The following is a 24,592-nucleotide window of genomic DNA, read 5'->3' on the forward strand; positions in this document are numbered from 1 at the left end:
TATAAAAATGACATATAAACAAGAAAAAGACTTTTAGACCCACACTCAAAAAATGGTTATCATCATCAATAAAGAAAAAGATATTTTTAACTTTTATATTTTGATAATGAATAACACCACTAATGAGTTGAATGAACTCACTATTTCATTTCAGGTAATGAGTGGAAGCATTCTCAAACAAAGAAAAGTTTCACATAAAAAAAATGGAATGCAAACCCTTTTTTTTATTTTTTTAATGCAAAACACATTAGATAACTTGAAAGGTTTAATGATTAGAGAACCATCTCAACACCATCTGTTACATGTTCACAGAATAGTGACACAGATTAAGCTCACGGCAGTCCAAAACTTGTTTGGGCGTGAGATCGTTACGTGCTATCCAAATGCCTCGACTGTGTAAGCCAGCGCAGGAATGAGGAGGCAAGAGAAGTTGGAGTTCCTCATCTTCGTCCTCATGACCATGTCGATGATCCAGTGGCAATGCACGACGTCGCACGGAATCCGCAGGACGCCTGCCGATCGTGCCCGGACTCCCATCCCCACCGTGAAGTAGGGATACGTGAGCATCTCGGTGTTTTATTGGAAAGGAGTAAAATTTTGTTTTGAATTGGAATAAATCTTTAATAATTTTGGTCAGTTTTGGAATTGTATCATCTTCTTTATTATTTTTATCACTTGCTAAAAAAAGATATAGTATAATATATTACCTATTTTATTTTCAATCAAGCACTCATTTATTCTCTTAGATGAAAAACTTGTCCATAAGAAGTTTTATAACCTTTACCATTCAAACTTATCTCAATCGTTATAGTTTTTTACTATATTCTCCATCTCCTCAATTGTTTCTCGTGATCAAATGCTTTCACTGTTAGAGCAAGAGATCGATGACTCAATGGAAGTCTCATCTCTGTGATACCATGGTTTTGTTATGCTCATGACCCTATCATTCATTATTATGAACTCTTATTACTTGGCACTCGAAATTGTTTTTAATAATATGCAACCCCCATATATTGATAACTAAGATTTTCATCCAATACAAAGTTCGATGCACGTACGAAAGACTCATCTCTATGGTACTATGACATTCACTCTTTTGAATCTATGATCCCTTTTACCATAATGTTATTCATCAAAATAGAGCTTCTAATAACTCCTATCTATATCTCTATATGATCAAGTTCCTTATGAGACGTATTGCCTCAAATTATTCACACCATCACTTTCTCAATATCCTTTTATGTCCCAATTAATATTTAAAATATATTTTTTAAATAATTATTTTTTTTATATTTTATATTTTAAATAAGTTAATTAGATAGAATTTTAGAGATAAAAATCTCTTGATTTAAATTATTATTTTATACGTATAAATAGATTATACGTATATATATATATATATATATATATATATATATATATATATATAAGTCTAAGCATTCAAGCTTATAGGACTTAAGTAAGAGTAGTTCACGATCTTTTATTTTTTACTTTTTCTCTTCTATTTGGTTTGATATTGGACTATTAGTACCTTGTTATTATTATTTGAGAAATGATTGCACTTATATGATCTCTCTCTTTCTTCATATAGATAATATGTATTTTAGTATCTTATTGATAAAGAAGATAATCTGTTTCAACTATAAATTATAATAGTCAAATTGATGGGTTTGATATTAAATTTATTAATCAGTTTAACTATAAGATCTAGAAGATCTGTTTAAAGTCATATCTGATAGGGGAAGCTCTATGAGATATGGTTGGTGGCAATGCAATAATAACACTAAATATAAAAGTTGACTTTATGTTAAAAAGATCTATTTCTCATGATATATTTGAATACATTATTGGTTGCAAATTAGCTTCAAAGATTTGAAGCACTCTTGATATTACTCAATAATAAACAAAAAAAAATCTGGACTTTAGAGATTCATGGAAGGTGATCTCTCAATTGCTTAATACTTTTTGAAGATTAAAAATTTATGTTCAAAGATGTTATTCTTAGATTAGAGCCTAAATACATTTATGTGATCTTAGAAAAGAATATATTCTTTATATTATAACTATTCAAGGATGTATTTAACAATTATCCTTAATAGAATTAGAAAATCCTAATTGATGAAAATTTCTATTTCAAGGGGAGATAGAGATATTTTTTATAAAAAATAAAAAAATAAAGATAAAAAGAAGAAAGATGATATTAATAATAAGCCAGAATCTTATTCGAACAATAGTACATACATGTGTTTAATATCTTCTTCATATATGGTACTTATGTTAACCTTCCTCCAACATTCAAGTATTAACCAATTTCTTTATATAACATAGCATTTAAAATATTAAATATTTAAAATAGTTAGAACCAAATATTTTCTATTTTTTAAAATTTAAAATCTATAGTTAAGGGTGTTGAGGGTGTTTTAGAACACAAATTACTCTTAGATATCCAATTGATCTATTGTATAATGATGAGCATGTAGAAATGCAATATTATTTTAATAGATGTGCCTATTTAGTATATCTTCATAGATTTGGTTAAACAACCAATAAAATTTGCCATATTTACTATGTTATTTATGTTCATTTCTCCATGAAATTATTGAGAAATCAATTTGTTAAACAAATCTATGATGTCATAGTGAATATGCATATCTATTATCATGATCCAATAGATCAATCGGAGATTCTATGTTTCGAGCAAGCGTATCACATAGTAATCTCTGTTCTAAAAGAGCTATAAAAGGCTGATGATGTCTCATGTTGCATACATAGCAAAGATGGATAAACTACACTTGGTTCTTCTCTTGCTTTTGCTTGGGAATCTCCTCGTTCGAAACGAAGGTAAGTGGTCTCATTCTCTTCTTCTTCTTCTTCTTCTTCTTCTTCTTCTTCTTCATTTCTTAAGTTTGAATCCTTCGACCGATCACAATAGAAATTTCAGCAAAATTAATTCTTCAATATACAAAATATCATGTTAAAAAATTAATTAGAGAAATAGGAAAACAAAAACATGCATGTTAAAAAATTATTTCTTCTTCTTCTTCTTCTTCTCTTAAGTTTGAATCCTTCTACCGATAGAAAATTTAGCAAAATTAATTCTTCAATCCATAAAATGTCATGTTAAAAAATTATATCTGAAGCAAAAAAACATAATATGGAATCCAAGAATATTGGTTTTTTAACTTTACTGGTAATTTAAAAATAAAAAAATGAACCAATAAAAATTAGCAAAAAAATAAAGAAAGAAAAAAAGGAAGTATGAACAACAATCAATAATATTCACATTAAATGATTAAGCTACAAAAGTCAACGTGATTACCTCAAAGATAAATCCATTATTTAGTTGTTTGAAAGAAAAGAGATTTAACAAACTTATTTAGTTTGTTAAATCTAAGATGGTCAAGGCATTGCAACTCGTTGATGACTAAGATATTTTTATTACATTTTTAAGACTATCGTAACGTTAAAAGTCCATCGTGTCTTCGATATGATCGTAACATTTCAAGTCCATTATATGTCTTAAATGGTAATGATAATCTATGTTTGTTCATCTTTGAGACGACCATAATATCTCTATATGCTACGTCTCAATGCCTCCGTGTGAACTATCATGGGAAAAATCTATATCTAGAATGTGTTCATCAAAGCTCAAGAGGTCGAGCTCATTGGGAGCTTTCTAATTCAAAATGAAGGTAATTAGTTTTATTTAATCATTGGTACCTTCAATTAGAACACATCAATAATTCACATTAGAGAATTTAGTTAATGACATGTTAAAAGAAATTAGAGAACCACGAGGGAAAACATGGATCCAAATCTTATGTGAAGTGATTTTAATTTTATTTTCCAAACTCAAATTAAATGTCCACGTGTCAAGTGGTTTTAATTGTCATAATAATGCTAAAAATATAAAGATTTTATTTCTATCACATTACTTACCAAATACTGATATCCTATCAAAACACAACATGAATCTTAAATCGAATAAAAATATAAAAGGAAAAGATCTAATAAAAAATTAAATGAGTAAATAATCATGGCTCTCAAAAGGTATATTTATCAACAACAAAAATAGTAAAATCATAAACCCTAATTATTTCATATATGCTACATAGATTTTTCTGCCGTCATTAAGATTTATAAAAAAATATATATTTAGATAATTTTTTTAAAAAAATATTTAAAATATTTATTTATAAATTTTATTAAAATCTTTTTACATCTTCTTCGACCTCTCATCGTAGACTAAATCAACCATTTGGTTGGTCTCTTCTAATCACTACATCCATAGGTCTCCTAAGCACATCTACCGATTGATAATTAGGTGCAAATAATACGAATAGTTATGATATAAATAATATAAAAAGTTAGATATTTATGGTAGAATTAGTTTTGATGCCTTCGTCTGTATCTAATTCGTTTGTTTGTTTCTTATTGTGATAGCTTCGGACTTCCCATGCATTTGGCGAGACTGTAAACCGACGGACTCGAGGAAATGCATCTGTTGTATTGCAACCGATGAATGCTACACATCCAATGATGAATGCTTAGAGAACTGCCACAAAAGTACTATGGGCAATCCATGAGCCTTAACGAAGCACCTCTTATTGAATAAGATCTAAAGCATCTCTTATTGTATGAGATCTGATGCATGCATGCATACATCTATTTCGTGCTAAGTTCCTGTTTGGGAGATGTTAAGCATATTGAATAAGTCGAAAAGGACACTTACTGTTTTTATCTTGCAATTTTGCTCTCTAAGTTCTTAAGAAAACAATGACCCGATAGAGATCGTATACTCCTGGGTATAATTGACACCTCCATCCAACTGAATATATAAATTCATAATATTCGTGATACAAGAGATTTTTTGAGTTTTTTTTTTTTTTCGTTTTATGGATCGAACATATCACTGACTCTAAACGGTATAAGAGATACATTAGATGTCTCACATTTTATTCATTCATAGCAACGATGGATAGAGTAAGTTTGGTTTTTTTTTTTTGGGTATTACTTCTTCTTCTGAGTCGCTTCGTTCAAAATGAGAGTAATTAGTTTTATTTATTTTTTTACCTTCGATTAGAACACATCAAGAATTCACATTAGAGAATTTAGTAAATGACATGTTAAAATAAATCAGAGAACAGTGGGGGAAAAACATGGATCCAAATTACCTACAATAGATTTTAATTTTATTTTCCAAACTCAAATTAAATGTCAACATATCACTTGGTTATAATCGTCATGACAATGCCAAAAAATAAATATTTTATTTCTATCACATTATTCACCAAATTTGGATAACATATGAAAATGTGACATCAATTTCAAATCAGGTAAAAATATAAAAGGAAAAGGTTTAATAAAAAAATTAGATGAGTAAATAAATATGAGTCTCTAGAGTATACTTATCAATAATAATAATAGTAAAACCGTAAGTTTCAACTATTTGAGGTGTCTGCTACATACATCATTTGCCACCATCAAGATTTATAAAAGATTATATGTTAAACTTAGAATATTTAATTTTTTATTTATAATTTTTATTAAAGTTTTTTAATTCTTTATCTACTTTTCCTCGTATCACTAACATTAATAATCTAACCTCTTTTGACTAACATTAATAAGTCTCACGTTTGTAGGTAGACATAAATAATACAATTAGCTATGATATAAATAATATAAGATAACTATCGAGAGTAAATATATGGAATGAATAATATAATTTGTTAGGTGTTCATTGTAGAATTAATTTGGTGCATTAATCTGTATCTAATTCATTCATTTGTTTCTTATTCTGACAGCCTCGGACTTCCCATGCATTTGGCGAGACTGTAAACTGACGGACTCGAGGAAATGCATCTGTTGTGTTGCGAACGACGAATGCTATACATCCAACGAAGAATGCTTAGCACACTGTCACAAAGGCATTATGAGCAATCCGTGAGCCTTCATGAAACCCCCTCTTGTCGAATAAGATCTCATGTATGCATGCATACATGTGTTTATGTACTAAGTACCTGTTTGGGAGATGCTAAATATATAACATGTCGAACATAACTCTTAATGTTCTTTTCTTGTAATTTTTCTATGCATTTCTACTATACCTTCGTCTCATATGCCTTAGGCTTACTACTTGGTGTGTTCTATCCCTTGGCCCACTAATATCTATGGTTGAATCCTCCCCACCTTTTCCTCCTCTCTTCCGAAAGAACAACCACCTCGTCGGCAGTATGGTGACGACGAGGAGCGGTGGTTGAATGAGTGCGACAACAATATGGTATGCTATGAATGATTGAGGTTGAGGAAGAGAAGAGAAAGATACAGTGACAATGGTGCCTTAATTTGCTTTCCGGAATAAATCGTAGTAAAGCCCGCACGAGTAAACTAGACTCAAGATTCGTACGGTGATTGATGCCCCCACGCCTGATCTTGTACGGGGGATCACACGATCACATAGGAGTTTGAGCACAACTGACGGAGACCCTCCCACCACCGGCCAACAATGATATGAGTTTGAGCTCCGACGAGCCTTCAACCCTCTTCTGCAACATAACAATAATAATAAACAATGTTATCTTCTCGTTGTTGGGTGTGAGTGACTCATGGAATCCTTTTGGATCTGCAAGCCCACATGCCACTGCGGATTGCAGACTGGCGTATGGTTCCAAAGGGAGAAGAGAATGTGGCCATTATCGTGACACTCTTTATTTTCTTTTGGTATAGTTTAACGCGGCACAGATTGCCACAAATTTAGTGGTTCCATAAACTCCTCCTGTAACTGTGGTTACTCATTTCATATGTAAAAGCTGAAGCTGATAAGAATGATATGTGCTATTAAAATGATGTTCGAGTACTCTTCCACATGTGCCGGCTAACTCATCATCACGTGGAACTTAAGATTGGAGGATCGATGAAAATTATTTTCGTTATATGATATAATTTTGCTGTCAATCTTCCTATTTGTTATGAGTTTGACGAGCTAGATAGGAGTGACAGCATTATTCAAACTTTCTAACTACTACCAATGCATTAGGATTGCATTATCTACGTAAACCCTAAAATATAGAATTCAAAGTGCTTCCAACACTCGATGCGATGTTAAACCCGAGACCCGTAAAATGTTGGGAGGGGCTCTCGATATAATTCTTTCGACACTTTAGTTAGACAATGTTCGGATTCTACTATCATGATATATCTATCGATCGAAATTTTTTTTCTTTTATGTATGATTGTCACATATAACTATTTACTCACCACCGAGCGATTCTACGTTTTTTTATTCCTTTTATGTAGAAAAATAAAAAAAAATCTATTTTTTTAAATTTCATATAATTATTCTCCTGTCACATGCATACACGTGCAGAAGATGGTTTACTGTAGGATGGATTCCTGATGTGTGATCGCCACCCGACATATGGGTGCTTTACTCAGGACTGACAAATGAGCATTTTACTGGGATCAAACCCCCCTTATCCATTACAAAACTCCATTAAAACCAATCATGCTTGTGCTTATGATTCATTACTCTACTTAAACTAAGGTGAGTGCTGCCACCACTTCCACGACGGTAGGAACACCGACCAACAGTAGCAAGTCAGGCGTTCGGAAAGACGGGGGGACATCTGAAGTGATGGAGCTCCAGCCACTGTTCGCCACATGACGTTTCTTTCTTTTGAGTACCTCCTCCTGTCACTGCTGCTGTCGTCTACCGAGTGCTTCAGCAGCAGCAGCAGCAGCGTTTAGTGTTTCTTTGGCAACGACGGGGAGAGGGAGACAGACCGCGCGGGAATCGCGCGGTGCGGAGGACCGCCCGCTCATCGTAAAGCACTCCACCACAGTTGTTGGGCTTCGTCTTTTACTGCCCGACGTCAACGATTGGCCGGATCTCTACTTTCCGTGTTGGCGCCACGGAGACGCAGTTGCCACAGGATCTTCGCAGGGCTTCTTTGGGTTGCATAGCTCTATCGTTTAGTCTTGTAGGTGATGAATATATATACAAAAGAATATAGTAAATCCAATGAACAAAACATCATGATCACTACAGTTTGTTAGTTGGATTAGCCAGCCGATATGATGGAAATTTAGCTTTTATTTAGTAGCTGACATGACTCTTAATCGCATGTCTGAGTTGCTAAGCGAGTGCATGAGTGGAAGATGATTGAGGAAAAGACTTTTGTCTCCTTAATTTCGCCTTTCTAGATTCGATTTTAACTTCTCACTCATAGCTCCTTCCGACTACGTAAAAGCAAAGCATAGCTAGAAGCCAGAGAGAATAAATAAATGGGGGCTTGCCAGAGCTTGTGGTGTCAGCCCTCTTACTATATGGCATATTATTTGCAACATTGAATAAAGTCAATACTAAAAGCATTACGGCCACTCGAACGATCGACACTTTTTCTTTTGTTTATGTTATCTACATGTCCATGATTTGTTGCTTCACATTATGGAGTGACCTTTTTTAATGGATCAAAACTTGCTTAATGTGTAAGTCCTAATCATGAGTGCTTCGAAAAGAATGCCATATACAAATGCAATAAACCTGAAAGAGGGCCACGATGGACATCTTTCTGGTTATTACATGAATTGAATATTGATATGCAGGTTAAGAAGAATAAAAAATAGTATCATGCATCAGGATTAGAGAGAGAGAGAGAGAGAGAGAGAGAGAGAGAGAGAGAGAGAGTCTGGTCCCATCATTAGCAATGTTCAAAATTACTGGATCACCAGGAATAATTGAACCTACAATTAGAACAGAAGCTATTTCACAATGAGGAAAATTTCTTGTTAATGATTGTTGAAATCATAATATCAGCAAAAGGGAGTTGTCATCTGTAGTCTACTCAACTTGGGCTGCTTTATTTTTAGAAGGATTCAAGACTTAACTTGGCATTGTCACAGTATGTGATGTAGAACAGGATGCAACCATACACAAGGGAATTGATAGGATGTGCACAAGAACTATGCAAAGCTTAGTTGATGTACAGTCTATGATCGTTATGATTGATACATATTTTGGGAGTCTTAGTTAAATTTAATTTTTTTTTCCGATGAATTAGGATTATCTTCGAGTTCTCCTCTCTCTTCCCAACAATGATAACCATCAAACCCTAATATAACCCTACTTGTTGATTGTTACCAGTTAGAAAATAAGGAGAGGTTAACATTAAACATTACATGCAAAGTTACAGGGTGAGATGACCACTTCAAACTTATTCCTCAGTGATCCAACACACAGGCTTTAATATTGTTGGATTCTGATATCAAAATATATCTCATGTACAACGATGGACAGGGCATGAGAGTAGGCCTTGTTGTCATGGTAAAAATATTAGTGAAGTCACCAAAATAACCTTTTTACTTGTAGGATTTTGACTATCAATTATCTCTAGATGTCTTGTAGGAGTTTAGCTACTCATCTTAGTTATCTTTAGATGCTATATCGATTAAAGCTTTTTGCATCGGTCATCCTATTGCATACGAAGTACATCAAAATTGGGTCCAAGTCTGCAGGTTTGGAGATGACTGCCCTTTCATCAGATTGCAAAGCACACGAACGATTTGTATATGAAGAATCGAGCCTTAATATGCTGCTGCAAATACGTTAGATGCATAATAATTTAGCTTTGCGGCAGACTTGATAGTTTGCGGCAGACTTGATATAATAAAAGTTAATATGAATGTAACAGGTCATTATGTTCTTTTCTGATGATTGATAGTATAATAGTAAGAAGGTCATTTAGATCAATGGTAAGAATTTTGATGATGTTGAAAGTGCCAGTTGACTATATTAATTTGCCAGTATTCTATCAAAAAGCTGGATAATTTATATATGTTGGATTGCGTTTGGTAATTAATTAGATCAATGCCGACAACAAATCCAGTGTCCATCTTGTTTCGATGGTGCTTGGATCGTATTTTGGATTTGATTCAGTACATCCAGTAATTTTCTTCTCTTTTATTCCTTCCAACCACACACGTCGCTTTCCATAGTTCCATCATCTGTAAAACCCCCTCTTGTGTCGCCATGACCAATTGCTAAAAGCCAAGTGGAGCTCTTTCTTTCCCAAGAATCTTTCCCTTTCCCACACCCATAAAAATAAACAAATGAAGACTAATTTAACGCAATTACACACGCAATTTAGCTGCTAGAGTTCATCGTGCCACCGAGACTTGTCGACGAAACTATCATTTCCAAGGAAGCATATAAAGTAGCAGAAAGTCCGCTCCGACACCGACGCATGGTGAGGCTCTCTCCCGTCGTATCTTTTCTCTCACCAGACCACATCGAAAAAGAAGCTCCATAGTGAAGAAGAAGAAGAAGAAGAAGGGGACGAGGTGATTGGCACGTGAGGCGTAGAAAACTCTAAACGCATACCCACATGTGGTGTTGCAATTCATTTACGTCTCCAATTCCAACTCTCTTTTTTTTTGGCTCCTCAGGTGTTGGTTGTTCGGATCTCATTTCACTTTCCTCCCTCTGTTGTTCTTTGGAGTAGTGCTCGGCCTGTTTAGATCCCTTGTCTTTGTGCTTGTCCGTTGCTTTTCGAGCTCGTCTTAATCCCTTGAAGTCGTGGTACTAATGCATCGTATTAAGATGTTGTAATTGCTTGATCTTACACTACATTAGGTGATGGATTCCATCAGATCCTGTCTGCTTGATTTGACAACGGACACGAAAGCCGCCGTGATGGCTTTCCCTTCTCGCTACAAGTTTCCTGCTTAGGGCTTTCTTTCCTCCCCTTCCCTCTCCTCTCTGATCTATACTCAAGAGACCTGTATTCTTAGAAAATTAAGTTCAAGAAATCTTCCTTTTATTTGATTGCCAGCTTTCCTTTTTTTTTCCCCTTTTTGTTGTTATTCTACTTTTGATAGGTCTACTAGTGAGGCCATGGAGGAATTCTCTCACCCAGGTGACAGTGGTGGTCGTGGCACCTCCGGGGGTGCTCTCCTATACCTCCCGTCATCAGCTACCACCGCCTGCACTACTTCAGCTCCTCCGCCGACGAGGACCACCGTGTACGAGCAGGGCTACTACTACACCACCACCTCCCAGCCTTACCTCCAAACACCACCACTTAAAACTGAAGCTGGCTCATCTCGAGCTCAAAAGAGAGCTATACAAACACAAGAGCAAGGAGAGATCTCTCAGAGTGATATGGAGGAGATCAAGGCAAAGATCATGTCGCATCCTCAGTACTCTACCCTTGTCGGAGCCTTTATGGACTGCCAAAAGGTCTCCCAATTCATTTCCCTCGTATGATGCGCAGCATAACCTTGTTCTCCTCTCTTACTAATTAACCTATGCTTCTTTCTAGGTGGGAGCACCACCGGAGGTGGTGACGAGGCTCTCCGCCATCGTCCACGACGTCTCACCAGGGCCGAGCTGCCATAACGACGGTTCTCCTGACCCGGATCTCGACCAGTTCATGGTATTAGCGCTCCATCTCTCTCTTTAGATCTCTTCACCAGTTAAAGCTAATGGATGGTGACCTGTGCGTGTATATATGCACTCAAAACAGGAATCATACTGTGATATGCTCGTCAAGTACCGGGAAGAGCTAACGAAGCCACTGCAAGAGGCCACAAACTTCCTCAAGAAGATGGAGTCACAGTTTAATGCGCTCACCGACAGTTCCACTCGCGGCCTCTTTCCCTCTGGTAACACATACTTCGAAAAATCATATACTACTGTTAAGTAGCTTATACCATTGACTTATCGAGTGTAGCCTTTACTCCACGCGATTAGATCTATTTGGTCTCCATCTGCTGCTAAAAAATCTTTGCCTCTGAGAGTAGAGAGGGGTGAACAGAACTGGCAGTGTGACAGCAGAAAGGATGTGGTACGTACATATATCTACTAGTAGACCTTCTTCCACCTTTCACGGCAACTAAGACAGAATCAGGCCTTGACTGATCAGATATCTCGTATATAGCATACATATACATACCAAAGGGTTAGCAGTTGGCTCCCAAGGAATATAATAAGGTGTGAGATAGGTGGGAAAGGAGGAGTCGTCCTACGGGACGATCACGAGGCCATAGTAAGGCCAACCTCTCGACCTCTCATCTCCTCTCTTTCTTTCTTTTGCTCACCATTGTTTATTAGCTGAGATTGTTTATAGGCGAACAAAGGAGGAAGACAGCCTTTCTCTTCGGAACAAGCAACCCGTATATATGTAAATGAATGAGGAAACCACACGTTGGCGCGTCATAAGCTAGCATTTCGAGTGCTGACGTGTGGCACTCCTTTAGGGTTAATGAGAACTCCCTACCTCGAGAAGACACACTATCTTTGTTTCTTAGCAGCTCATACTGTTATCTCGTCTTGATGCTTTCTCCTTTGCAACCATGCATAAGATACTACATAGGATGCTATTCTTGTCCGTCCATCAAGCAATGATACCACCTACTTCCACTTTATTGGTTCTTTCAGCAGTAGCTAAAGAGCCATGTTGTAGTGTTTCCCCAACACAGAAGATGATTATGTTATCTGGACTTCAAATGTGTGTATACAGTGATACTGTTCTTGAGTTGGACATTGTCCAATGGTTATACTGAACAATGACTAATATTTTGCATTGTGCATATGTTCTTATTTAGCATTTACATATATTTAGAGGGTAAATCTTGATTTAACGGTAAGATTGCTCATCTACGACATAAGAAAATCTGATTTAAATCAATAAAAACAATCTCTCTAAATAGTTGTATATTCATACATCCTTTTTTTAATTTCTTATATACATTTGGTTAGAAAATGATGAAGAAGCATAAGCACAAGTTCTGATGATAAATTTGTGATGGTTATAAGCCCTTAGCAAGAGAATAAGATCATGACCCACGCAAAGATATAACACCAATAAATCAAATAGAAAATGGTAGGGCAATAAGGGCAGCTCACACACCACACAGAAATAGAGGAAAGGCATGCAACTTAGACTTTCTTAATCGTTCTTTACCTGTCTTTACAGCACTAGTAATATGCTCTATAAAAGCAGTCACAAAAAGAGATATAAGTTCCATTTGCTGTGGAGATATTCTATATTTTATTTGCATCCAGCCATGGAACTTAATAATAGTCATACAAATAATTAGTTCAACATCACCAAACTGGTATCTCTAAGACCTTATAACAGTCATGCTTTGTTTAGTCCTTCAGGTCATCCCCTGCAAAATGGCAACTGTATAAGGTATTAGAATACACTTCTGTGGTGGTCGTAAGGCATTGCTTTGATTAGCTCAAATACCCATATGTTGAATAAACACATAGACAATGGTATCATATTCTTTTGAATCATAATTAGTGGGATGACTTCTGAGAAATATTTTTTTGATGAAATCAAAGGTATTGAGTGACACTCTAAATTAAGAGCATTTGGTCTTGTCACAAAATTGGCGATTGACAATGTAAGTTTAAGAAACTTGTTTCTTCAAAGAAAGTTATTCTCTAATTAGATCTTTAGGATATTTGCCAAAAAAGACTTGTAGGTGTGAATAAGTATTAAAAGCAATTTACAAAGTTCTTATAGTCATTCATAATAACTTGTTTATAGAGCCATGTTTAATTCCAAAATAATATTTTCATAGGCATACATTTAATAACTCTCATAAACATAAGTACCTAAAGCACACTTGAGTTAGTTATTCATAATGTTTATCAGTACAGCCATGTTTGATTCCAGAATAACTCTATATAGGAATCAAAATGATAATTCTGTCTGGCTTCAGAAGCACACTTGAACTGTGAGTTACTAATTTGTTATGATTGTTTACAGTTTAGTTTCTAGTAGAAAAATGCTTTCAGTACCTCCGTTGATCATCTACCGAACAGCCTTTTTGTTGCCGGTTAAAGATCTAAAAGACATCAAATACCATAATATGGTCTTTTGGAAACATAACAATCAAAATAGGCACTTAAAGTTACTAGATTGACAAGGAAAATTATTATTATCTAACTCTAGTTACACTTTGAATGGCACATTTAATGGATAATAGTTTTTACTTTTTACATCATTCATGTAGATGGTTCGATCATGGTCAGAAGAATAATGTGATACTTACTGACCTACCTTCAAATGCCACTTAAATTATAATGTAAAATTCTTGAGCTCAGTTAAACTTGATACTAAAAGAAGATTTGGATATATGAAATATGTAGAGGAAGAAAAAATTAAAGACTTCTTTGAGGGAATGGGTTTGAAAATGTATGGAAAGTAATGGAATGGATTTGGAATTTAAATATGGAGAGCACATTAATGGATCAAATCTCGTAGTGATTGAACTTAAGAGAGAAAAATAACTGCAACAAGAGTCTACAAGGTCATGTTATGTTCTTTGCATGATAAAATCTGCACCTCCTATCAAATGTTTTCTTGTATTGAAGGAATATAGCACCTTCAAGAGAGAGTTTTAGTAGGAAAAAATAAGCAAAGAAGGAAAAATAGGGCGGAAAATGTAAAGATTTAAGACAGATTAAGAGACTTTATAAATATGGTGAATAGTTCATTTCATCACCTCACAAAGTCCATCAGAAAATTCTGAAAGTTTGTCTCGATAAAAAAAATTAATCTCCTAATCTTTGCCATACATGGGCACCTAATTAAGATCCTGAACTGAAATGTCAAGGGATTTGTCTAGTAAAATCTTCAATCTTACCAAGGTTTTACTCAAACATCAATATAAACTATAATAGATATTCATGTATGTATCCATATGGGATTTAGGGATTGATATGATGAGATGAACCACTTTCTTGGCCATCTAAGTGAAAATGCACTATGGGACTACACTATTGATCGATTCCATGAGATGACTTTAAATCTTTGTTGTTCAGCTAAATCTCAGACGAAGAGTCTTGGTGCCATGGTAATTAAGGTTGCATACAGTAACCTTCCCTAAACCTCGACATTGATGGGAGTCATATATATTGGGCATGCTTCTTTCTGGTAACGAGTTGATGGTGGCTTTCAATCCTATTGAGATTGATTTCGGTCATGGTCCCATTTTTATCTGTAGGTAGCATAGGTGGATAACCTCCTATAACATCATGAAGCCGTTCATTATTGAGTGACAATGAACAAAAGTAGCTTGTGTTTAATCAGTCAAATCATTCAGGTGCACCTTTATATTCTCAACCTTAATCTTGTATGTGATTTTTAACGAGCACTTAATCTTACTGGTTGGCTTAAATTCATTGACCCAACTCATCCTTCTTGCATTTGGAAAAAGTGCAGTATATGTAATTTATTCTGCAGCAGTTGATATTACAATAACAGAAAGAGTCAGAACTTCCTTGAGATCTCACTTGGCCGACTCCAAATGCAGCTCGATTAAACTCCATTGTACCATTGGACATAGAGGTTTTTAATCTAATATCGCAGAAGTGGTCACAAAATGCTGAAGCAATTCTTTGCTTTATATCCCCAGAATAAATACTTGAGATCCAGTTTCTCCACCGCATTTTACTTTATGAAAGAACACCATGTTCTTGTGACCATTTCTTAGGTGACTAAATAAGGACTAGTTGTTTTCATTTGCCTAGATCCATTATGACTATAACCTAGTGAACCAGTAGGAGGAACATTATTTTCTTCTCGATACATATAGTTTTCCAGCATGAGATACTTTTGCATTCCACATCTCTAGTTAAGTTCTTGACTACAATTAGCAGTCACTGGTAACTAAACTTGAGAGCATGGGATGTGGCACCATGTGGTTTCTATTTGTCAGCGTATGCACCGGATCTTCACACTGAATCCTTCTTTTTATTGTCATATAAAATCATTGCAATACTGACTTGTTTGGAAGTTTTATGGTCAATTCTATGAACCGATATCATTCAAGTCACGTATTCTGCTTGTCTTCGTCGGTACACAAAAGCCTCTCAGAGATAAATTTACTAGCTTGAACATACTACACTTTCATGCTTAGCAATTACCTTGTTCTAGCTACTTGATCCAGTTAATCTTTCTGATTACCCGAGCCACTTTACCGCATGTATGCGAATCATTTTAGACTATACTTTGCCACTGGTCACTTTTCCTACATGAATGGATTTGTTGTTATATTAAGGTGTTGGTTCCTCTGAAGAGGATCAGGATGCCGGTGGAGGAGAAGCAGATCTTCCAGAGGTTGACCCACACGCAGAGGACAAAGAGCTGAAGCACCACCTTTTGAAGAAGTATGGTGGGTATTTAAGCACCCTCAGGAAAGAGCTGTCCAAGAAGAAGAAGAAAGAAAAGCTGCCAAAGGATGCCCGGCAGAAGCTGCTCAACTGGTGGGAGCTGCACTACAAATGGCCATATCCATCTGTATGTTCCATTTCCCTACATTCACCAACCCTTTCTATGCTAAAATTAGTTGATATGTATAGAGCAAGAAAGCCTCTATATAACTTTGGATGGAAAATTGTACCTGGCAACAAGCAGGAAACCGAGAAGATGGCGTTGGCGGAATCTACAGGTCTTGATCAGAAGCAAATCAACAACTGGTTTATAAACCAAAGAAAGAGGCATTGGAAACCATCCGAGGACATGCAGTTCGTCGTGATGGATGGTTTCCATCCACGCAATGCTTCAGCTCTCTACATGGATGGGCAATTCATGGTCGACGGCATGTTCCGTTTCGGTCCGTGATGTACGATCATCTACAACTAGTTTTCAGGTTCAGATCATGAAAGTCTTGTCTCCCTTAGTAAGTGCTGAATTCAAAGTATAAGAAGCAATCGTAGTGATACTAGATTCATCAGGATTCTTGTTGCAACATGTAACTTTTCTGGGTTAGTCTTCTTTATATGTATTCATGGGTTCTATTGTGGGATTGAATTGTAGGTATATAATGTAAACAAATTAATATGGTTTGGACTTTTCTCTGTAATTTTAAGCTGCTTAAAGTTTCTTATTTCTGCTGATCAAATTGACAATGTTTTAGCTTTCTGGCCCTCTAGCTTAGATTTATAAACTTGGTTATAATATGTCACCACTGTTCTTAGTCTAATTGTCATGTTAATTAGTTGCCATCTTCAATTTGCATTAGGGGTTTGGGATCTCACAATCTGCATGGCCCCAAAATGATCTGCCAACATTAGACCAATCTATGGGGTTTTATTGGGTAATTGTGATACAAACCATGCAATTTTAGCCATTAAATAAATTTGAATTAACCAATCAAATACGATAGGCTTATCCGGGTTCGGTTCGGTTCACAATCGAACCAAACCAAACCGATCGAGTCACTCAATGCAACGCAGAACGTATGAATGTGGGAAACTGAACCGGACCAAATCACAGACCGTCGTAGCAAGCCGAAGCGGACCAAAGCATAAAACCCATGCCGAGTGATTCCAAACAACCGCACTAAAAGTAAGTACATGCATATTGATCTCGGGGCGGACCGAGTTCGGCTCAGAAGGCAACTGGTCTGTGGGCTTTGCGCACCGCGCCCATAACCTGCTTGCGGAATTACCTCAACGAAACACAAGACAGATGAAGGCGCTCGGGTGGTGGCTGATGCTGGTCGGCTTGCTTCGCCTCGTAACTGTATGGTTCGGCTTCTTCGACATCTGGGCCTTGCGCATGGCCGTCTTCTCCCAGACACAAAGTAGTCTTCTTCTCATGTCTTCACTTCTTCGGTGTAGCGCTATTAGAACTGTTGTGGTTTGGCTCGGTCACTCTGTTAGGATGCCGGTCAGTTTTTTCGTCGTACAAGGATCGAATAGGGTAAAAGATCGTCACTTCACACATTTTCTGAGTTCTCTGTCAATGTCAGACTGTTAATCATGGTCCTAGCACTAGTTTTCCCATCTTAAATTTTATTATTTCTTTCTTCTGTTCTTGTACATAGTCTGTTCTTTTTTCCTTCAAAAATATTGTGATGTTATGGTTTCATGCTTCAATATGTGCTAGATCTCTGCCTCATGATTCAGTATATCCTGAAATTTTTGTAGATTAATGATAATTATGATTGTTTCTGATTCTGATGTGTGTGTTTTTAATGTAGTGACTGATGTTCATGGCCGAACATTTGGAGTCTGGACTCTCCTGACCTGCACACTCTGCTTTCTTTGTGCATTCAACCTTCAGAATAAGCCTATCTACACAGCAACCTTGCTGTCCTTCATATATGCATTTGGTCATTTTCTTACTGAGTATCTGATATACCATACAATGGCTGCATCAAATCTGACAACTGTTGGAATATTTGCTGGTATCTCGCTCGTATCTCTCATGCATGTCCCCATTATTCACTGTGATATACTTTGTCCTTTTAATATAATGATAAATTTTTAGATATCAAACAACAACAATTATGCGTCTTGTTTTATGGTTGAGTGTAGTTGAAACCAGTATCTCTGGTCAACCTAAGAGTAGTAATTCCTTTCTTATTTCTTCTAATAAAATCAAACTGTGCATTTTTAATATGCTCACGAGAAATATGGATTGAACAAGCTGCTGCTTGATGCCTTATAGTCTGTGTTATTTACGCTGATTGGGTGTTCTTTCTAAGCTCTTTTAGTAAAATTTTCTGTTAGGCATTAAATTTTAACTTAATTTGCATCATTCATGTGGGTCATTATTTCCTTTCTAATACATTAACAAAAAATTCTTTCTACTTGAGGCTCAAAAGAAGGTTTACATCGAAGATGTCTGAAACCTGTGTAATTCTCAATGATGCAATTTAGTGTAGATCGGTCATGCCATATGATATCATTGCTCAATCTTCATTATAATTCACCTTACTGTGGCTCTTAGATCTCAATGTAATATATAGTTACCCTATTAGGTTCCCTAGGAAATTCCTGAATGAATAAGCCACTAGTGTTAATGCTTTGAGGCTTGTATTTGTGCAGAATATGCTTGAGACTGCTGAGATGTTTAGGAACTCATAGCTAACCAAGGTAGCTTTGCTTCATCTAATTTAGATCTAATGACGAAGTTTTCCACCACATAGAAGGAATCACCTTCTATTCGAAGCAGAGAACTTTTGTTGTTTGACTAATATGAAAATCAGAGACTTATCTCCATAAGTGAAAGTAATGAACTGTGGATTAGATCATATAATCTGATGCCACTCTTTGACAATATCTTGCTAGGGCCCTCTATAAGCATATGCAATATGCTCATTGCAAATCATCATTTTATTGTACTGTACAGAAGCATTCTATGATGAACTTTACAAAATTATAGCCACAAATATCTAAAATGATATAGTATTCGATGACTAGATTAATTTGAAGAATTTATCATCATGAAAACGTTTGGATATTGTTATCCACAAGTAGCGATCAATTGCTGACTGACCTAAAAACACGAGGATCAGATCGGTTATTCTTTCCTGCTTTATTTCCAAATTCATGTTGCTCCATCAAATTGACAGATAAAGATTTTTATCAGCTAAACAGCCTGTGAAATTTATAATTTTCAATACTTGACTTCTGATTTTTTTTTCAGTAGTTGGTATGAATAGTTAATATGCTAGACATTAATTTATAGACAAGATTTGGCCCCTTTAGCATCAAGCCAATTGTTTTGCCACTTCACCTGGTATACGTAGTAAGCTTCTGTTGTTTGCCATCTTTATTGGCTAAAAAAGAGGACATCGTTGGTATGCTTTTGGAGCGAAGGACCTGTCAGGAGAAGGAAAAAAAAAAGGCATTTTAGAGTCCTTGAGGAAAAGATATACATGTTAAAATTTCTTTGTAAAGTGCGCATTAAAGAGATATATAATGATATTTTGGATAAGTGTTGTAGTGCTTCCTAGTTTAATCGTTGGCATTGTTTCCATGGATCACAATATCCTGTTATCTGTTCAAAACAATGATCAGACAACTGAACCTAATAATTCCTAGCACATAGAACATCCAAAATTCTGTCAAATGAACCTGCTTTAAGAGGGCATCAGCTTTTGCTTCATATAGTCACAGAAAATTAGGTGAGCAAATGAAAAAACAGATCCTACGGTATTGAATGGAATCTGCTGGCTACTGTTGCTATTTCCTAATATTTAAGGTTCGCTGTATGCTTTTGTTCAAGAAATAAGCACGACCAACCATTTTTGTTGCGATAATTTTTGTTTTTGCTTATAGGATTCTCTTGCCTTTTCCTCAGGCACATCAATCATATGGATGCTGGTGCAGTGGAATGCACATCAACCTCAGGATTCTGCAAAGCTAGAGTGACTCCCCTCCCGTTGAGGATGTTCTTCATGCCCTGGTTATGCAACACTTTCTGAACCTTGGTAGATCAGTGTTTTGATAAGAATCCATCATTTCAACCCTTTTTTTGAGACATGATTAATGTTTCAGACTCTCGTGATTTAATTATTTCTTTTCAAGAAGTATACTATCATGAGCTTAATTCACTTTGGTCAGACGCAAATGTTGACACAGTTTTAAAGCGACAGATATATATAAATGACCATGAAACCAACATGAAGGCTTAGGCGTTCATTATAGTTGTCATTACAGGAACAGTAATTGAGAACAGCCAATATGCTGAGCTTGTTTGTTCTCTAATACACTGTGACAATAGTGACAACAGAAATGTGTTATGTTTGGTCATGACAGATTCAAGGTTTGATGTGATCCCCAAAACAAAAAAAGGATGCTGATCTTCTTCACCGAAGCAGATCAATGATTCTACGTCTTGGGATTCGCAAAACTTGAGCTGCTGTGTGCTCCAATGGCAGATGCAGTAGCCTTTGGCAACCCCAACAAGGAAACAGGTGGAGTCCCCCAGTGGAGCTGCAAAGCTGGAATTGCCTCAGCATTGCTTTCTCTTAAAGCCATGGCTCCCAACTCAATCATAAGTAAAAGCTGGTGACAGGAGGCCATCAGAAGGTAGGGTGGAGACTGGACGGTGGACAGCATTGGTCGGCGAAACACACAGGTCGGCATCTTTTTCCATCCCGATGAAACTGCGGTCATGGTTGCTGACAACCTGTTTCCAGTGCCATTGTCTCTTCTTCCACACTCTTCTCGCCTCCAACCAATTTCAACTTATTAAAGATCCACACATTAAATTATAATTATATGCAGTCTGCTATTTGTATTAACTTCTTTTCATAAAAGTATTGATTTTTTTTTTTAACTTTATAGTTATATGTATATATATATAAAATATCCAAATTATTTAGGATTGAGTATAGGACCTGATGATATCTATAATTATATACTTAGTTAAACTTAAAAATATTAAATTCTATAAATAATTTTTAAAGCCATAGATGTCTATCTCTACCTCTTCTTATACAGTGAACACTAATTATTTTACATCCTCTAATTACAGTATTTATAAATTTTTTAAGAACATAGTTATACCATATGAAATGATCATTTTTTTTATCTTCTAAGAAGATATATCTAATTATTCATGGATAACTGTCGAATACTTGCACACATACAGTATGGATGGCCTAATAATTATTTTATAATTTCTTTTAATCTAAAAGGTATATGATGATGGCATAAAAAAATTTAACATTCTATCCTATTTTAACTATTTAGTTTTTATTCTATCAAGTAATATTTTCATCAATCTCTTCATCTTTTGAATAAATAATTCAAAACATCTAAGGATTTTTTTTTCTTATGCAACTTAATTATATCCTCAGTTACAATCGATATATATATATATATATATATATATATATATATATATATATATATATATATATATATATATATATATATATATATATATATATATATATATATGTTTGAATTCTGATATGAGTTCTTTTTGTTCTTGCATTAAATTTTTTTCCCAATGCAAATGTTGTGATGAACGTTTAAAAAAATTGACCTCTTTGATTCGAGTTTAAATTATTTTTCGTTATTAAACTCTGTAAGGCTTATATACATAACAAGTTTGCATTGGGTAAGTTTGGCTCCCCCCTCCCATCCAAATTTTCTCTCTAAACGCGCCGGGCCCCACGCGTGGGTCCCACAAGTGTAGGCTCATGTGTTTTAGGAATCGATGGATTCAAAATTGATGCATTCTAAAAACAAGCTTATTTTTTTAGAATATCCATGAACAGGCAAATCACGGGGCACGTGTACACCCCCAACCCCCCAAAAAGACAAAAAAGTGTGGGACCCAAGGACTGGGCCCCTGTCCTAACACGGCGGATAACGAATACGTATACACATCTTCTCGAGTAATACTCGGTCCGACACAAGAAACGTGCGTCACCTGATGGCTAAGCGCACGACAGGATCCCATGCGGCTCCAGCTCACGACCCGCCCTTCCCCAGCGTGTATGTATGCGACGCTAGCATCGGCCACCTCCATCTCTTCCCTCCCTCTCATCATCTCGAGAGCTAGTGCTTGTCGTGGTTCCTCTCCTTTTCAAGTCGCCATTCCAATTTGCCATCCCCGCCTCCCATTTGACTCGCTCACTCCATGAGAGGAGAGAAGAAGCCTTCGTGGTGCTGCTAATATTGGCGTACCGAATCCATTCACAAATATTAAGAAGCGAGCGCCTGCGGCCATTACCCACATCCTATCTCTAGATGGACCCTTGCCCCTTCGTCCGAGTCCTCGTCGGCAACCTAGCCCTCAAGTCTCCCGTCGCCGCCCGCCCCGCTGGCGGCGCCGGCGTACACCCCTCCGCCCACCCCTGCTTTGCCACCGTCCGCCTCGACAAGCACCCCTCCCGCCACACCGTCCCCGTGCCCCTCCTCCCCCCGGACCACGCCGACGCCAACCCGCCCGCCGCCGCAGCCTCCCTCGCCGCCGGCTTCCACCTCTCCAAGGCCGACCTCGACCGCATCGCTGGGAGATCCCTCTTCTCCGCCGCCTCCGCCTCCGGCGCTGGGACGGCGAAGCTGAAGGTCGCGATCTACTCGGGCCGCATGGGGACCACGTGCGGGGTGAGGTCCGGGAGGCTCCTGGGGAAGGTCTCCCTGCCGCTGGATCTCAGGGAGGCGGCGGAGGGCACGGCGGTGGTGTTCCACAGCGGGTGGATCGGCCTTGGGAAGGGGGCGGCCAAGGCGCAGATGTACCTGACGGTGAAGGCGGAGGCGGAACCGAGGTTCGTCTTCGAGTTCGACGGCGAGCCGGAGTGCAGCCCGCAGGTGTTCCAGGTCCAGGGCAACAGGAGGCAGCCCGTCTTCACCTGCAGCTTTAGCTGCCGCCACAACTTCGGCGACTGGAACTGGAGATCAAGGTTCGTCATCATCTCCTCTTCTCTCCTCTCCTAAGACACCACTTTGTTCTTGTTCACGTCAAATTTTAGGGTTTTCTTCATCAAAACCTGACTTTTCCACGCCATTGCCATTCCTTACATGAGAATATCCTGAAATCAGCTGTTTGGTCTTTGTTTTCATGGATTCTTCGCGACAGAGCCAAGATTCTGTTATTCTTGGACTAATCTGAAGCCCAAAGTTCGTGACCTTTTTGAAGACAAAAACGCCTCTTTTGTCCTGCAAAAATCCGTGTATTTAGCTTTCCACATTGCGATCGCCCGTCAAATTCGATGGCTTTCTTCGATTCGGAGCAAAATTGTGAACCCAATGGAAGTTGTTGGTGCCGTGATCTCATGAAAGTTCCTATTTTTTGTGTTCCCTCCTATAGGTCGACGCAGTCGGAGCCGAGCAGTCCGCGGAGGTGGCGTTCGTCCTTCGGGTCAGAGCGGGAGCGCCCCGGTAAGGAACGCAAGGGGTGGTCCGTCAAGGTCCACGACCTCTCAGGCTCGCCCGTTGCCCTCGCCTCCATGGTCACCCCCTTCGTCGCCTCCCCGGGCACCGACCGGGTAAGCCGCTCCAACCCCGGCGCATGGCTCATCCTTCGCCCCGTCGACGGTACCTGGCAGCCCTGGGGCCGCCTCGAGGCCTGGCGCGAGCGCGGCGGCCCTGCCGGCGACGGCCTCGGCTACCGCTTCGAGCTCCTCCCGGACACCGCCGTGGGCCCCGGCGTCAGCCTCGCCGAGTCCACCATCAGCGCCTCCAAGGGCGGCAAGTTCGCCATCGATCTCACCGGCGCGGGCGGCAACCCCCTCGCGCGGACATCGTCCTCGTCGGGGCGCGGCGGCAAGCTGGGGCGCGGGCTGTCGCTGTCGCCGTCGCCGTCGCCGGCCTACCGCGGCTTCGTGATGTCGTCGACGGTGATCGGCGAGGGCCGGAGCGGCCGCCCTGCGGTGGAGGTCGGGGTGCAGCACGTGGGGTGCGCGGAGGACGCGGCGGCCTTCGTCGCGCTCGCCGCGGCCGTCGATCTCAGCATGGACGCCTGCCGTCTCTTCTCGCACAAGCTCCGCAGGGGGCTGTCATCACCTGCCTTGCTGCGGTGATCCTCCGCCGTCCGATCAAGATTGATTACCACCACCACAGTTTCTCGCAGAGATCTCTTTTTCTGCTTGATGTTTTTGCCATTGTACAAATGTAGCGTGCGTGATTGCTTTAGGGATTTTTGTTGATTCATTCAATTTGTCATTGTATGGTTGATCTAATATTGATCCGTTAGTCTACTGCCCAAGAGAGAGGGTTATCGGTCGAAGTAGGTCGTAGTTTTTGCTGCTTCTTTTCTGTTTTTTGAAGTAGCTTTTGCTTGTTGGAGGAATGGATTGGAGTAGAGATTATTTGATTTTTTTTGTT

At 38.0% G+C, this 24,592-nt stretch overlaps 3 protein-coding genes across 5 annotated transcripts; all 3 read left to right on the forward strand.

Annotated features, from left to right (window-relative positions):
* Positions 1-10,136: 10,136 nt before the first annotated feature.
* LOC135642838 (homeobox protein knotted-1-like 12) lies at positions 10,137-16,917 on the forward strand. Of its 3 annotated transcripts, XM_065159302.1 has the most exons (6): positions 10,137-10,244; positions 10,876-11,236; positions 11,319-11,432; positions 11,523-11,661; positions 16,075-16,313; positions 16,431-16,917. In XM_065159302.1, exons 2-6 carry the CDS (start codon positions 10,892-10,894, stop codon positions 16,635-16,637), a joined length of 1,044 nt encoding a protein of 347 aa, XP_065015374.1. In that variant the 5' UTR covers positions 10,137-10,244; positions 10,876-10,891; the 3' UTR covers positions 16,638-16,917. The 3 variants fall into 3 exon arrangements, with proteins under 3 accessions (XP_065015374.1, XP_065015373.1, XP_065015376.1); XM_065159301.1 differs by lacking the exon at positions 10,137-10,244 and having other exon boundaries at positions 10,251-11,236; XM_065159304.1 differs by lacking the exon at positions 10,137-10,244 and having other exon boundaries at positions 10,251-11,236; positions 16,093-16,313.
* Positions 16,918-17,347: 430 nt separating this feature from the next.
* On the forward strand, positions 17,348-20,361 carry LOC103990326 (ergosterol biosynthetic protein 28). The gene is made up of 3 exons (XM_009409418.3): positions 17,348-17,601; positions 18,001-18,207; positions 20,109-20,361. Exons 1-3 carry the CDS (start codon positions 17,487-17,489, stop codon positions 20,177-20,179), a joined length of 393 nt encoding a protein of 130 aa, XP_009407693.2. The 5' UTR covers positions 17,348-17,486; the 3' UTR covers positions 20,180-20,361.
* A 1,919-nt stretch (positions 20,362-22,280) lies between these two features.
* Positions 22,281-24,592, forward strand: LOC103990325 (uncharacterized). Its single transcript, XM_009409416.3, has 2 exons — positions 22,281-23,169; positions 23,577-24,592. The coding sequence occupies exons 1-2, from the start codon at positions 22,514-22,516 to the stop codon at positions 24,286-24,288; spliced, it is 1,368 nt and encodes a 455-aa protein (XP_009407691.1). The 5' UTR covers positions 22,281-22,513; the 3' UTR covers positions 24,289-24,592.

Source organism: Musa acuminata, chromosome BXJ3-7, assembly GCF_036884655.1.
Source record: "Musa acuminata AAA Group cultivar baxijiao chromosome BXJ3-7, Cavendish_Baxijiao_AAA, whole genome shotgun sequence".
Lineage (NCBI taxonomy): Eukaryota > Viridiplantae > Streptophyta > Magnoliopsida > Zingiberales > Musaceae > Musa > Musa acuminata.